General features: G+C 36.9%; 1 protein-coding gene across 22 annotated transcripts in view; it reads left to right on the plus strand.

Moving 5' to 3' along the window:
* The window catches only part of VEZT (vezatin, adherens junctions transmembrane protein), an 80,247-nt gene that overhangs the window by 35,188 nt on the left and 27,796 nt on the right, over nt 1-17,263 (plus strand). For 5 of the 22 annotated variants that reach the window (XM_017946128.3, XM_017946127.3, XM_009181439.3 and 2 more), the window contains 4 exons: nt 1,078-1,167; nt 7,282-7,457; nt 10,728-11,003; nt 14,084-14,233. In XM_017946128.3, coding sequence (XP_017801617.1) covers nt 1,078-1,167; nt 7,282-7,457; nt 10,728-11,003; nt 14,084-14,233 — 692 coding nt within the window. The other 17 variants (XM_009181440.4, XM_009181441.4, XM_017946126.3 and 14 more) reach the window with 11 other exon arrangements.

A 17,263-nucleotide genomic window follows, 5' to 3' on the forward strand; every position in this document is an offset into this window, starting at 1 on the left:
TTCGCTCTTGTAGCCCAGGCTGGAGTGCAATGGCGTGATCTCGGCTCACCACAACCTCCGCCTCCTGGGTTCAAATAATTCTCCTGCCTCAGCCTCCTGAGTAGCTGGGATTACAGGCATGCATCACCATGCCTGGCTAATTTTGTATTTTTCATAGAGACGGGGTTTCTCCATGTTGGTCAGGCTGGTCTTGAACCCCCGACCTCAGGTGATCTGCCCGCCTCGGCCTCCCAAAGTGCTGGGATTACAGGCATGAGCCACCGCGCCCAGCCCGTTCTTCCTTTCTTTGTTGAATTCTTACTCATCCATTAGGACTGAGCTCCAGTGTTAGCTCCTCTCTGACCTCTTCTTTTCCAATACTTTTTCAGACTTTACATTGATTGTAATTCTGTATATTGTCTCTTCTTCTATACTAAGTTCTTGAAAACAAAAGTTACATGTATTTATCTTTTTTCCCATGACCCTTTGCAGTACCTGGGATATAGTAATCACTCAATGAATATAAACTGCACTTACTGGCATGCTCAAGGAATGGGCTATTAAGGTAAATTGAATTTTTGGTTGATTCAGTAGTAAAACTTTTTTATCAATATATGATAGTTTTTCTAAAATGGTCAAAGTATCTTTTTGACTTAGTATTGTGGAATGAAATGGTCTTAATATTTGAGAACTTGTAACCAGGTTCTCAAAAAGAAAAAGATTTTTCTTTCTGAAATAAATACTATCATCATGTTGATATAGTACATAGTCTTCCCAGGATAAATGGGCTGCTTCAGAATGACTTCTACCTGTTCTGTAAAAATCGGATTTTCAGGCCTCAATCCAAATGTATCGAATCACAATCTTTGGGGGCCTGAGAATATGTTTCTAACTAAAATCTCCAGGTGATCCTGATATGCAACAAAATTTAAGAACTAATAAGGAGGCTGAGACATATTGACAAAGTATATAACCTGGACAATTTTTTTCTCCCTTTTCTGATAAAAATTCTCAGTGATTGGAGGTAAGTAACTGGAAGTTTTTCTGCTGTTTGGGTATGCTTTAATAATCTTATACCATGTCATTCGTCTCCTTCAGCAAGGTATCCTGTTAAAAGTGGCTGAAACCATCAAAAGTTGGATTTTTTTTTCTCAGTGCAATAAGAAAGATGACTTACTTCACAAATTGGTAAGTGGTCACTTCTTTTTGTCACTTTTCAGGGTTCTAGGTTATTAGTGAAAGAATTGGTGAATCAGAATTTGTTTTGCTATCAATTTGGGCAGTGATTGATTTTTACTAGAGATTCTGCAGTAACTCAGGATCTTTTAATTTGGGCTTACTTGTATTATTTATAGCTTTTAAAGAGGTTATTAGCCACTCAGAATGGAATATTCTGATAGTTATTGAAACTTTGTTAGATCGTGAATTTACTATTGCCCTCTTCCTCCATTGACAGGTATTCCTCTCTATAGGTGAAGGAATATGTCATTAGTGGGATCAATTTAATCTGTTAAATCACAGAATTTCCCAAAGACTCTAAACAGTCAACCTGAAAGGTCTTTGTGATTTTTGTGAGGTTTTGTTTTTTTCTACTCTCTGCTGTAACAGAACTCCAGAGGGGAAATAATTCAACCTTCTGACATCCTAACAATACAAAATCCAGGGAGTATAGCCTAAAAATTCAAGTTACGTGATTCTCATGGCTCCCAGAAGGAGTAAAGGAGTAATGTAGTTACAAGAAAGCAGGTTTCAGGATCTCTGCTGGCCTGTGACCTTAAGAATTATCATTCTTGTACATTAACATTTGTAAAGAGATTGTTTACAAAGTGCTTTCACATTTTGATTTGGTAATCTAAACAACACTATAAGATTTAGTCTACTTCACTAATGAGAAAACCAAGGTTCAGACAATTCAGTTTTGTTTTAATAACTTACTGAGTGAATTGTCTAAAAATATTCAGCTAGAAAGTGATAGAGCCAGAATTTGAATCCAGGTCTCTTGGATCCAAAGCCATGCTCTTTCTGCTATAGCATACGACCTCTCTAGCTCAAGTATTATTATTTTTTGACTGACCAAAATTACTTTTTTAGCAATCCAAATTGTCAAGTTCTTTGTTCAGGGTTTCATCTTTGTTGAAGGTGTGTTGAGAAGGTCAATGAAGTGTCTTATCGTCTACATAGAATGTCATTTTTATCCAGGTGGAGCCATCTCATTCTTCAGTGATACTAGGACTGTGGTAAGGTATATGGATCCATATACATTTTTCTGTGATTTAGTCATAGTCTGCCTAGGCCTGGTCTTTTCATTCCTGATTCTGTGTCACTGGCCACATGTTTCATGTGATGTTTCACTATAAAGTGCCAGCTTCTGTATGCATCCCTTTTGTGCCTACATTATGGAGAACTATAAGAATACATACCTAAGGAATAGTTTACTAGTAATGGAATAAGAAATTGCCAGGTTGGCTTTTGGCGTGAGATTGCTTGACTTTTTCCCCTTGATTGTGACATATTTAAAATGTTGTTAGCTTTATAATGAGGACTTCAGTAAGAATGTGGTGAACCATATATCAAACTAAGCCCATGTCCTCTTGATCAGGGTTATATGCCACTTTTAGAGAATAAGATTTTTAATATTAGGTGCATTTAGATATATTTTATTTATCTTCAGTAAAGAGAGTATCTCAATGGAATGCTGATCTTTCTTGAAGATATTGAAGCAGGCCCTCATTTCTTTTATAAGAATACTGGCAATTACTCTGTGATATCTGAACATTTTACTATTGTTCATTTGTATAGTATTTTTCTTAAGAATTAAAAAAATCCTTGATGGTAGTAGTAATAGCACTTTTTAAGTGCTTTTTAGCCTATAAAGTGCCTTCACACATGTTATCTCATTTGATCCTTATATCAAAAGCCCCATGATATTCCACAGTGATTAAGATCTTTAAAGAATACTGACACATGAATAAGTTTCCTTCTCCATCCCTAAGGAAAAAGAAATCAAAATCTGTTAATTTTTTTATCTGTGCCTTCTCATAACCTTTCATTTCATCCAGGCAGAAAGGAATTCCTAAGTACTTTCTCATGCCACTTCCCTATTTAGATTCTAGAAAGATCTTCGTCAATCAAATCAAGTCCAAATTTGTCACGTCAGTACTAAAGAGTCTGCATAATTTGGCCCTAACCTACCTTTCCAGCTTTGTCCACCAGTATTTGTATCAATGAACCCAGTCTTCATTTTCCTTTATTCCATACTTACTCTGTATGTCTGTGTTTGTGCTTTTATACTGTGATGGAATTCTTTCTGGTTTTTTGGTTTTTTTTTTTCTTGATCCAATGGAATCTTTCAATAAGCACTCCTAGCTTTTTCTCAAAGTTTTCCCAAAACTTCAGCCTGTTGTATCTCTTATTTTCTGCATCAACCTGGTAATAATTATGTTGTGTTCTATAAGTTTTTATATTGTAATATATCCAACATGTGCTTTTCTTTATTGTTTTAATTATTGCATAGATAGTGACAACAGTAATGGCTAACATACAGTGCTTACTATGAGCCAAACACTCCTCTTGGTATTTTATAGATATTGACTTATTTAATCCTCGTAACAACCCTATGAAGTAGCTACTGTTATTATCCCAATTTTGCCAAAGAGGAAACTGGCACAGAGAGCCTATTAACATGCTTAAGTTGTGGAGCAAGAATATAAAGCTAGACACTAAGTCTTGGCACTCAGACTTGTTGAAAATGTGCCAGAGTTTACGTAGTACACATCCCAGGAGCATAGAGCCTCCAGCCGTGCCGATGATACCTGCTAATACTTAAATTGATCAGAATTAGCACCTTTTCAGTTTCTTCATTTGTTTGAGACCTGGATCTGGGCTTCCCAGTCCAAATAGGACTGTCATGACATGTTTCTTAATTTGCGGGTGTCAATTTTTCTGGTACTTTGATTGTTACATTGTAACACGGTTAACATGTTTTCTGCAGTTCTTATTTTTTGTAATCAAAGAGTAATATATAATTTTACATTTTATCCTTAAGAAAGATACTTAATTCATTAATCTGATTCAATTTAAACAGCTATAGTAATCAGAATATAGTTCAAGTTTTTCCTCTATATGAGGCAGTCTAATCACTAAGATAACACTGTTTTGGTTATTTGGAGTGTCTTGGTGCCTTTCAAGTTCATTTGTGTGCATAGATGATTGTAGGTTGTTGGTTGATCACTTTTTTTTTTTTTTTTGTGGAGACTGAGTCTCATTCTACTGTTCAGGCTGCAGTACAGTGGCACCATCCTGGCTCACTACAACCTCTGCCTCCCAGGCTCAAGCAATTCTTGTGCCTCAACCTTATAAGTAGCTGAGACTACAGGTGCACACCACCAAACCTGGCTAATATGCTGGTCTTGAACTCCTGGCCTCAAGTAATCTGCCCGCCTTAACCTCCCAAAGTGCTGGGATTATAGGGGTGAGCCACCGTGCCCAGTCGGTTTGTCACATTCTTAAATCAGATATTCCTAAAGCTGTTAATACTTCCTCTAAGCATGTTGGTTTTGGGGAGGTGTTATCCCAGTTTTACACGTAAGTCTGATGCCAGGGAATGGTGTTAAAGAAAGTGAATAACTGATTACGCCGAGTGTCTGTAAAGAGAGAGCACTCCCGTTGAATATTACTGGCTTTTCCAGTCTCTGTCAGCCTTGGCCTTCAACTAGTTAGGCTTCTTCAAAGTTACCTTATATATATGTACATAGAAGTCTCATAAAAGGTATGGTTTAAAGTTTTTGTAGCAAAAGTTTGATTTTTAATACTTGCATTGAATATGGCTGTGTCTAATTGGGGAACCAAATAGTAAGATCAATTTCAGAGATTACTCGAAAAGCTACCATGCCCCATCTCCTGCGCTCCTTTTTTCTCCCCTCTGAACAATAGTATAAAGGGAATTGTGTTGCTCTGTCTTTGTGAAAGTGGGGTGGGATGTCAAATTAAGTGGTTCCTAATGTTAGAATCGGAATTGTAGGAAGAGAAAAGAGGCAATTGTTCAAATATGAAACATAAAAGTGCTGCAGAGGTACATACAGAGTGTGTCAGTAGATGGTAAAAAAAAAAGCCACATCAGGCTAAAAGAAAGATCAACATTCCTTTGAGAAGATGCTCTCTTTTTGGACTGAAGATAAATAAAATATATCTAAATGCACCTAATATTAAAAATCTTATTCTCTAAAAGTGGCATATAACCCTGATCAAGAGGTCATGGGCTCAGTTTGATATATGGTTCACCACATTCTTACTGAAGTCCTCATTATGATCAGCTAGGGCTGGAATGTGTGGTGTGGGAATGATTAAATTAACTAAGAGCAAACCTGTTGCCTTCACACCCTAGAGCTAGTGGGTTTTACTTTAATTGCTAATGGCCTTGTCCATCGTTCTCTTTATTTTTATCATATAGTAGGATCACTCTAGTCCTAAATTTGTTTGTTTGGTTTTGGTGTTTTTTTTTTTTTTTTTTTTTTTTTGAGACGGAGTCTCACTCTGTCACCCAGGCTGGAGTGCAGTGGCGGGATCTCGGCTCACTGCAAGCTCCGCCTCCCAGGTTTACGCCATTCTCCTGCCTCAGCCTCCCGAGTAGCTGGGACTACAGACGCTCGCCACCTCGCCCGGCTATTTTTTTGTATTTTTTTACTAGAGACGGGGTTTCACCGGGTTAGCCAGGATGGTCTCGATCTCCTGACCTCGTGATCCGCCCGTCTCGGCCTCCCAAAGTGCTGGGATTACAGGCTTGAGCCACCGCGCCCGGCCTGGTTTTGGTTTTTTATTTATTTATTTATTTATTTATTTTTGAGACAGAATCTTGCTCTGTCACCCAGGTTGTAGTGCAGTGGCACAATCTCGGCTTACTGCAACCTCCGCCTCCTGGGTTCAGGAGATTGTCCTGCCTCAGCTTCCCAAGTAGCCGGGATTACAGGCATGTGCCACCATGCCCAGCTAATTTTTGTATGTTAGTAGAGATGGGATTTCACCATATTGACCAGGCTGGTCTCAAATTCCTGACCTCAGGTGATCTGCCTGCCTTGGCCTCCCAAAGTGCTGGGACTACAGGCGTGAGCCACTGCACTTGGCCTCTGTTTGTTTAAATTTAATGCAAAATACAACTTTAAATTTTCTTTTGAGGCAGACTATGTGCAGGGAAACACAACTACCAAATGCGTAGGATTTGAAATCAAAATTCTGGAAAGTTACTTAATTTCTTTGGGCTTTGGTGTTCTTCCCTATATAATGGAGAGGAGGATGATAAGGTACATCACAGGGTTACCGTGAGAATTCACCTGTCAGCCCTAAGAGTGCTACCTCATTTCTCACCTCTCTACCATGTGCGCTCTGTGCACAATCTATTAATAATATCAGCTAGTACCGACAACTCACAGTTCCCCAAATTAGAAAGGCTTTTATCCTGTACCGTCCCACTTCTCCAACTCCTTTGGTTAATTCTTGTTCATCCTTTAAAACTTAGCTCAGGCTTCACCTCTTTTACTTTCTCTGACTTCATTACAGGCTTGGTCCCTCTATGCCATTTTCATAGTACTCTAGGTGTATTTCATCACGCTCCTTTGCATGTTATATTGCAACTGTTTACTTTTCAGGTCTCTTCATTAAAGTATGAACTCTTTAAGAATATATCTTGTTCATTTTGTGTCTTCTGTGTCAAGCCTGGTGCCTGGCTTATGGAAGGTATTCTTTGATAGATGAATAGAAAGAAGAGAGGGAGAAATAAATGAGCTGGTATATGTGAAGGCGTTTTGTAAACTATAAAATGCTATGCAAATGTTAGTGTGATTTTACATTGCATTCCTTAATAGTGTATTTTTAAATATCTGAATATCCATTTTTAGGAGGCCTTGATCCTGCTAATAAAATTCTTAAATATTGACTGTATTGTTACAGCTTCAGGGACAGCATCTTTAATGTTATAGGATTATATTTTCCATGTTGTGCCCTAGCAATTTAATCAATTAGGCTTAACTAGACAGGTTTGTTAATCTGTAATTACTTTTCATCTTGTTATTAAAAATTTATATTTTACATCTGATGGCTCAATAATGTCTACCTCAATCTTTATTGTTTCACATTTACAGTGAAAATAAAACTCATCTATCATACTGAAGGTAGATTGGACTGTTGTTTCTTCTTGAAGTATCTTCTGAAAATAAACACCACTAAATTTTATTAGTACATTAGGAGTTTAGCGTTTAATGCAATATTATATATGTGTTAATACCTCTCTTCTGGTATTTTAATGGCAAGGATATTGGATTCCGACTCGACTCATTACATACCATCCTGCAACAGGAAGTCCTGTTACAAGAGGATGTGGAGCTGATTGAGCTACTTGATCCCAGTATCCTGTCTGCAGGGCAATCTCAACAACAGGAAAATGGACACCTTCCAACACTTTGCTCCCTGGCAACCCCTAATATTTGGTACTGTCCAGAAAACACCTATTCTTTGACTGCTTACATATAGAGTATTAGCAGAGGAAACCCATCCTCATGCTCTCCATTGTAAAGGCATAAACATTCTATACATTTAGCAGTACAATTAAAGTAACAATATGGGGGGGGGGGAAGTACCTTTCTAAAATAAATACCATTTAAAGTGAAGCTAGGGAAAAAAATCCAATTTGGTTATTATATACTTCCAACTCACTAAAATTAGTTCTGTGTCCAGCAACCTAGCAAATGGGTATAACAAGTGCCAAAAAGTTACTCTGCCAGGTGTAGTGGCTTATGCCTGTAATCCCAACACTTTGGGAGGCTGAAGTGGTAGGATTGCTTAAGGCCAAGAGTTTGAGACCAGCTTGGGCAACATAGCAAAACCCCATCTCTACAAAACATAAAAAAATGTGTTCGCGTATGGTGGCATATGTCTGTAGACCTAGCTCCTTAAGATACTGATGTGGAAGGATTGCTTGAGCCCAGCAGTTGCAGAGTGCAGTGAGTCATGATCACACCACTGCACTCCAGCCTGAGCAACAAAGCGAGACCCTGTCTCTAAGGGGAATAAAAAAGAATTTCTTTTACTCATACACCTATGCACATATGTGCATGCAAGCCTATCCTTCTTTATGTTTCTTTATAATTAATAGGTTTTATCATAACTATATTGTAGAGACACCAAGAATAGGATGGGACATGGAGGTAGGCAGTTGATTCTGGCTGTGTTGGCTGAGAAAAGATAACAGGGAACATGATTTGATGATTCAGACCATCCTAAAACTTTTCAACCTCTTGAACTATTTGGGTCTAGAGCAGAAGTCCCAGGCAATAATCTGTTAAAAGAAAAAAAAAGAATGTGTAGCAAAAAGGGATTATATATAAAGAATTATTGATTTCTTCTTCCTATTAAAGTGCTTTATTAAATTTGGCATAGAAGGGAGGAATGAATCAAGAAGTACACTAAATCACTGCTCAAACTGTTCAAGTTATATAGGCAGTTACATTCATTGGCCTTAAAGTTCTGTATTTATGTCTTCCCTGTCACACTGACAAATGCTTCACTCTCCAGTCACTCAGATATGATCATGAAGAAGTGAAGCATCTTATCCTTCAAAAATATGAGAATTTAAGGAGCTGATAGAAGGAACTATAGGTTTTTAAGAATTTGCTACTTTACTAAGTTTCCTTTACCCACAAATATAACCAGGCAACTATGAGACCTATAAATGATTTTAGAGTTTACTATTAATATATAAAAATATATGATGAGATTTTGCTTTATGGTATTACCAGTATTATCTAAAAAGTAAAGGATTCTAAAGGAAATTAGAGCAAATATTTATTTATTTACTTATTTTTTGAGACATGGTCTCACTCTGTTGCTTAGGCTGGAGCACAGTAGTGTGATGTTGGCTCACTGCAGCCTCGGCCTCCTAGACTCAAGTGATCCTCCCACCCTAGCCTCCTAAGTACCTGGTACTATAGGAGCATGCCACCACAGCTGGCTAATTTTTGTAGTTTTTGCAGAGACAGGGTTTTGCCATGTTGCCCAGGCTGGTCTTGAACTCCTGTACTCAAGTGATCTGCCTGCCTTAGCCTCCCAAAGTGCTGGGATTACAGGTGTGAGCCCTGCACCTGGCCAGGGCAAATATTAATAAGAAATTGTGTGTGATTTTCTTTGCAATATGATTATAACTCTTTTCAAATATTGCTGATGTTTTTCAGATATTCTCAGACACATCCCCCTTATACTCCCCTCTTTCTTTTCTTTTTTTTTTTTTTTTTTGTGAGACAAGGTCCTGCTTTGTCACCCAGGCTGGAGTGCAGTGGCGTGATCTCGGCTTGCTGCAGCCTGCTCAAGTGATCCTTCCACCTCAGCCTCCTGTATAGCTGGGACTACGGGTACATGCCACCACACCCAGCTAATTTTTTAATTTTTTGTAGAGAAGGGGTCCCACTGTGTTGCCCAGGCTGATCTCGAACTCCTGGGCTCAAGTGGTCCTCCCACCTGTGCCTCTCAAAGTGCTGAGATTACAGGCATGAGCCACTGTGCCTGGCCGCCTCTTTCTTATATATACACATTTTCACCAAAGCATTCATTGCTTTAAAGATGTATTTTAGTCTGTTAGACTTGTAATTGATACGAATTTAAAAATGTGTGCATATTTTTATTTCAATTAAAGCGGTATAAAAGTACAAACCTTGTCCATATCATGGTCTGTGTGTAAGTATGTATATTCCAAATTAATGATGATTATTTAAAATTAGAGGACTTTATTCAAACAATTACTCATCAAGTGTGTATCATTTCTAATTGGAAAAATGTGTACATATTCTTGATATAGTATGTGTTTCTATGCAAATAAAGTTTGATTTTAGGAAAAGGGATTTATAATATCTCTGAAATAGTATTTTTACTTTTAAATCTATAAAATTGTGTTTTAAAATCTCTAATTTGCTTTTTAGGTTAAGGATTCCATATCTTATATTTTTTAAAAAGTGGTTTCAGAAGATGCCTATTGTTATATTTATTATCATTTTTATTAATGTCATAAAGAGAAATGTAGCAATTTCTTTGGGGTCACAGAAGAGGGGTTGGCTCAAATTAAAAGTAACTGTTTCAAACTTTTGGTAAAATCGTCACAGAAGACTTGGTGTCAGAGGAAGGTTTGAACGAATAGGATTGTGGTATTAAATATAAGATGACACCAGGCAAAAAGGAAAGAGAAGGAAGAGATTTTCTGGTTTACAATGCTTGGAGTTGAGGGCTGGGATGCTGATCTGACTCAAGACATGACCTGGGCCAACTTCTGAAGGATTTTGTAGACTGAACTAATGAAGTTTGATTTTATCCTGCAGGCAACAGGTGGTATTTCTAGCTCCAGATTCTGTATATGTAGGAAGTGTAGAGGCCTTTTGTTGGTTCTGCCCAGCATTCAGTCACCACCTACAGATAATTTTGAGTTTCTTTTGTGAAATCAGCTTTATGTGATTCCAGAAGACACCTGTTTTCTTACCTAAACTTATCAGCTCAGATGTTAATACCTAAGCACTATTATCTAGTTGCGAGGTATTTTGAAAATCTTTCACATCACCTTCTTAAATGTCATATTTTTTTAAGTTATGCGTTACAAAGAAACTAGCATTTTATTTGTTTAGTAAACCTAAATTTAAATTTTGTTTTTACTGATTAAAGTAACTCATCTTTCTTTCTCTAATCTGATGCATATCATTTTCTTCCTTTCTTGTTCCCAGGGATCTCTCAATGCTATTTGCCTTCATTAGCTTGCTCATTATGCTTCCTACTTGGTGGATTGTGTCTTCCTGGCTGGTATGGGGAGTTATTCTATTTGTGTATCTGGTCATAAGAGCTTTGAGATTATGGAGGACAGCCAAACTACAAGTGACCCTAAAAAAATACAGTATTCATTTGGAAGATATGGCCACAAACAGCCGAGCTTTTACTAACCTTGTGAGAAAAGCTTTACGTCTCATTCAAGAAACCGAAGTGATTTCCAGAGGATTTACACTGTGAGTTCATTTTTTATTTTGTTGCTTAAATGATTATTTTCTACTCCGTAAAGGAGAATATTTATTACCTATTTTCATTTCTATGTTGCATTTATAGGAAAAAAGTGCTTTTCTCTTTAGTACTTACTAAAGTCAATTAATTGCTAAGTGAAGGAATAAATACATTATGTGCTAGATTTACTATCTAGTATGATTCTGTTATCTGCTTTGAGGAACTAAAGTACTTTGGAGATCCTGATTATTTCTGTATATTACCATGTGATTATATGAGATAATATATAGAGAGTGTCTAATACTGAACCTAACATGCAGTAGTTACCCAGTAAATGCTTGCTCCCATTACTCCGTTTCAAATGCCTTCTTTATGATAGACATATCTGCTATAAATGCATTTTGAAAACTCTTGATTTGTGCTAATAACTGTTTAGATAAATATTAGCAGATATTACAGCACCGAAATTCTCAGAGTATCATGCAAATAATGATGTTTTCCATTCTCACAAGAAATTAAATATTCACCAATCTAGCTGTAAGTATATTAAGCTATAGGATATACTGGCTGCTTAGTCTATTATTAGAGGGAAGGTTACATTTATTGAGCACCAAGTATATTCCATATACTGTGCTAGTCACTTTTGCATACAACTGAAGGCATAGAATGATAAATGGTAAATATTCATATCCATTCTATCTGATTCTAAACCCAGCTTGCAGTACACTGGACACCTGCCAAACACTACCAGATGACAGTTGTGTGCTAGTATATTTAATAATTTATATAACCTATATAACTTTTACAATCTATAGGTGGGAGAAAGTAAGCATATGGTGAGGAACATTCATGGCTCTTAATTAGTTGTATCTAGAAAATCATGAAAAGAGGGAGTGAAGAACCTCTGGTAGCCATCGCATCCTTCACTCTGTTCTGCTCTAGAACACTACACAGTCTTCACTGTTTCTAGAAAATCATGGAACAGAGAAATGGAAGAATCCCAGTAGTTATCTTGTTCTTTACTTTCTTGTGTTCTACACACAATCCCAAGACATAAGATGGATTTTATAATTTCTCTTTCTTCTCAAAGTATAAAAGTCAGCCAGGCGTGGTGTCTCACACCTGTAATCCCAGCACTTTGGGAGGTCGAGGCATGAGGATCACTTGAGCCCAGGAGTTCAAGACTACCCTAGGCAATCTAGTGAGACCCCATCTCTACAAATAATAAAAAATTAGCCAGATGTGGTGGCACACACCTGTAATCCCAGCTACTCGGGAGGCTGAGGCGTGAGGATCACTTCAACCCCAGGAGGTTGAGGCTGTAGTGAGCCAAGATTATGCTACTGCATTCCAGCTTGGGCAACAGAACTGGAGACAACAGATTCTGTCTAGGCTGGGCAACAGACTTAGTCTCAAAAAAAAAAAAAAAAAAAGTATAAAAGTCCTTAGCATCTACTGATTTTTGTCCTTCCATTAGTTGAAGTCTGCTTCTTATTGACTTAAAGGATAGCACTTTTTTAAGTTGTTTGAGTGTCAAATTTTTAAAAAGTTTTTAAAAATCACGCTTAAAATACATAATAGTTCCTTTGTATTTTATTGAGAGGAATGACTGGTTAAACAAAGTGGCTTTGTGTTCAACTAATGGTTAGGCGTATATAGAGGATTCTGTGCCTTGTGTCATTTTCCAACTTTATCTGTCCCCATGGAATTTGCATGAAGAGGTAAAGTGGGCCAGTTAGACTTGATTTACCTCCAGATTATGACTTCTACCCGTTCAGATGACAGACGGGGAGAAGAAGTGTTGGAAGAAATTGTGCTTCCTTTGTCTGTATAATGGGTTGAAAAATGAGGAATAATAAATCTTGAATCATAATTTTTTAGACATTTTCAAAATTAGACAGTTTTTAAAACTGATTTAGTATAATGGAGCACAAGCAGTAGTGCCATATATTGAAATCATGAATGCTGTTTTGTTTCTGCCTCAAATTGTCCTCTCTCACAAATAATTGAAACCTTTTTTGCCTTCATTCCCTTATCTTAACATAAGCCTGTCAGTCATCATCCTCTGCTTTTTATAGATTTTTTAAAATTTGCTTTTTATAGATTTGTAATACCTGAATACATTTTAGTATGGCTTAACATTTTTAAAGTTTTGAATTAGGTGTCTTGTTTTATAGCTTTGTGGTTATAGAATAAGGAATTTACAAATGCCAGTATTTTGTTTTACTGTTGGGAAAGATTACTGGTTAGGTGAAAAAATTTATCTGATAACCAGGTATTTACTCATGCATACTATAAGTTATGAAATGTAATATATTGTATGTCATTGTTACAAATTAGGTACTTCCCATTAATCTTATGGGAAGTGCCATGAAATGTGCTTCCTCTTGAACAGCTTTGAGAGTAGCTGTGCTACTATGTAGTAACCCTTACTTTGCCTTTCTACTTGCATTCCCCTGTTGGCCACTGGTCCTGTTATCTTTCCACGTTCCCTACTTCATTTTGAGTAGGTAAGTGCCAGTGGCAGCAGGTGGGTAAGTAATTTTACCCTACTTTTATGAATGTACAGAAAGTATTTCTATATAGTATTTTTTCTGTACAAGTGACCAAAATATGATCAGTGAACATATGTAATGAACATATGTAAATGTATATTAATAATTTGAAAGTGTTTATAATTAAGGTCTTCATACTCCTGTGGATATAGGTTTTGAAAACTGAATATAAAGTAGCTTTTCTCCAATATATTTTAGCAAGCATAGTGTCTATGTAAAAAAGATGTGAATTCTTAATAAATATTTCTACATTTCTGTTATATCTCAGCCAAAATCCATTGTTTCCCCACATCAGAGGAAGCCTTTACTCTTTGAGATTTTAATTTTTTGTCTTTTTTTTTTAAGTGGCTGTCTATATATATGCATATATATATTCACAGAAATGACTATTTTATGAGACCTGAGTTGACATAATCATTTTCTAGTAAAGATAATGATAGAGGAATTTGTTTTCTACATTTAATAGAATTGTGGATTTAGGAAACAAAAACTTTAGGACACCTGTACAGTTGTATCACATTTTACTTTTCAAGTTTGCTTGACAGGGTCAGTGCTGCTTGCCCATTTAATAAAGCTGGACAGCATCCAAGTCAGCATCTCATCGGTCTTCGGAAAGCTGTCTACCGAACTCTAAGAGCCAACTTCCAAGCAGCAAGGCTAGCTACCCTATATATGCTGAAAAAATATCCTTTTCTGTTTACATATGAAACTAAGCAATGTTTCTGGAGTCCTGAATACAGGTATTATAGTTGTATCTTCTGAATGTTTACTGTAAACTGAGATTGCCTATTTTGAAACTAATTTCCATCATTACTTCTATGTTAAAACTGGAAATGCATTCCTGGGGGAATGACAATAACAGACAGGAAGAAAGTTCTGTTCTTGTGTGGCTGCTTTTTAAACAAGGAAAAAACTTGGAAGTCTCTTCCTTTACTCATCCAAAGAATGAAGTCAGAAGAGCCTGGCTTTGCTAGATCTGATATTTTAAACAAATTTCTCAACATGGCAGATTTGCATCATGGCATGTTAATAAACTGGCAACTGGAAATCCTTCCCTTTTCAAAAAAGCAGGTTCTAGGAGAAGAATGGCTAAGTTCAAACACTGACTGTATCAGTTACTCCCTAAGTGACCTTAAACAAGTTTCTTAACCTCTCTGTACCTTGCTTTAGTCATGTTTAAATTGGCAATAATAACATCATCTTCCTTATTGGATTTTTGTTAGGATCAAATGAGTTAATGCATGTAAAGTGATCAGACATCATCTAGCATATAGTAAGCACCCAAAGACTGTATGACAGTAAAGTCTGTCACTTAAATTTATTAAAATAGGAAATTAGTTCTAATAGCCAGAAAAAAAAGGCATATAAGAGCTTTATTTTAGTAAAGACATATAGATAAGTTAAATCCTGACTAAATAGAAGGCAAAAAGACAACTTTGCCACTTCAGGATGCTGGGTATTATAGCACTGATAAATATAATACTCAAAGTTTACAGGGAGCTTTATGTTCTATCATGTCCTTATACAAACCTTTATAGCTAGATTTTCTTGTCTCCATTTTATGAGAAAACTAAAATAGAGGTTAAGTTACTTGTGCAGTATCATAGAACTAATAACAGATGAAGTTGTGTCTTGACTGTAGAACTTATGACTTGAAACCATTTTTCTCTTTCTCTCTCTCTATATTTGGAAATTTCATATTTATCTCTAGATATATATCTTATATGGACAAAACTGATATATCTAGATATATATATCTTATAGGTCAAAACTTATAGGTCTAGATATATATATCTAGATATATATATCTAGAGATATATATATATATATAAATGAAATGGAGAAAAAGCATTTTAATTTTTATCAAGAACTTGTCCATTTTATCCCCCCATTGCCTAAATGCTGGCCTGCTATAGGTCAACCATTCTTCCAAGTGCTAGGAAAACTGAGTAAAAATATGTACTACCTACTTCTAAAGACTTTTGAATGTGATCAATAGAGAAATCAGTATTCATAATTTGATATAAGTGCCATGGGTGCCTTCCAACATAGCAGGGCAACATACTCAGTTTATGGGGTCAGAGAAGGCTTTCAGGGAGGTGACATCTAAGTTGAGCTTCCGAGAATGAATAGAAGTTGGCCATGAGGATAAGAGTCTGCATTCCAGGTAGAAGGAAGCAAAAACACATGGAAAGAAATAGAGAGATGACAGTGTGGCATGTGAACTGTTGGTCATTCAGTCAGTATTTTTTGAGCACAGACTGCCGCACAATATGCTCATCACTAGACGTACAGTGGTAAACATAATAGACATGATCCCTGCCTTATGGAGCTTGTAGTTCAGTGTGGGTTAGGGAGTGATAGGGTTAGCCTATCAAAGACTACACATTATATGAGTTCTTTGTGCCAGTCATTTTTCTAGAAACTGGGGACCTAGCAGTGAATAAGATAGACAAGATCCTTATTCTCGTGGAGCTTACCTTCTAGTAGATGAAATAATCAATAAAAGATGGACTTGGTGTGGTGGCTCATGCCAGTAACCCCAGCACTTTCGGAGGCTGAGGTAGGAGGATTGCTTGAGCCCAGGAATTTGAGACCAGCCTGAGCAATATAGTGAGACCCTGTCTCTAAAAATAAAAATAAAAATAAAAAATTGTTTTAAATTAGCTGCATGGTGGCACACACCTGCAGTCCCAGCTATTTGGGAGGCTGAGACAGCAGGATTCCTTGAGCCCAAAAGGTCAAGGCTACAGTGAGCTGTGTTTGTGCCACTGCACTCCAGCCTGGGCAACAGAGTGAGAGCCTGTCTAAAATAAACTAAAATAAAATAATAAATGGACAGATGCGATTCTTCAGATAAAACAGTTATTATGAAGAAAAAGAAACAGGGGAATAGGGTAGAGAATGATTGGTGGAGTGCTGCTTTTTATTAGATGGTAAGAGAAGGCCTTTTTGAGGAGCTGGCATTTAAACTGAGGTTTGCATAATGGAAAGATCTGGAGGAAGAGTATGCCAGTTAGATAGACCAGTGAGTAGAAAGATCTTGTGGCAGGAATGAATTTAGCATGATTGGAGTATAGAAAGAAGACCATCATGAGTTGAGCACAGGAAGTTGGAGGTTAGAGTATGAAATGAAACTCAGAGGTAGCCAGGGGCCAGATCATATTCTCCATATAAGAAACCTTAATAAATTTAACTAAAAAAGAATCCACCAATCATTTTAAGAAGACCAGTAAGATATGTAAACCCTTGTTTGCCTGATCAAAGTAAAGAGCAGAAATATACAAGATTAGTAATGAGAACACAGTGGTAACCATGGATATAGAAGACATTAAAATAACGGAAGAGGGGATGTTATATATGCAGCTCCACAGCAACAACTTTAAACATGTAGGGGAAAATGGTTCTTTTCATTTCTTTTGAGATAGTGTCTCACTCTGTCATCCAGACTAGAGTGTGGTGGCATGATCACGGCTCACTGTAGTCTCATTCTCATGCGATCCTCCTGCCTTAGCCTTCCGAGTAGCTGGGACCAAGGCACATGCTACCAAACCTGGTTAGTTTTTTTGCATTTTTTAGAGACAGGGTTTCACCATTTTGCCCAGGTTGGTCTCGAACACCTGGACTCAAGGGATCCCACATTGCTGGGATTATAGGCATGAGCCACTGAGCCCAGCCTCATTTCTTATCAAAATAAAAATCTGCAAAATTGA

The sequence above is a fragment of the Papio anubis genome, chromosome 9 (assembly GCF_008728515.1).
Source record: "Papio anubis isolate 15944 chromosome 9, Panubis1.0, whole genome shotgun sequence".
Classification (NCBI taxonomy): domain Eukaryota; kingdom Metazoa; phylum Chordata; class Mammalia; order Primates; family Cercopithecidae; genus Papio; species Papio anubis.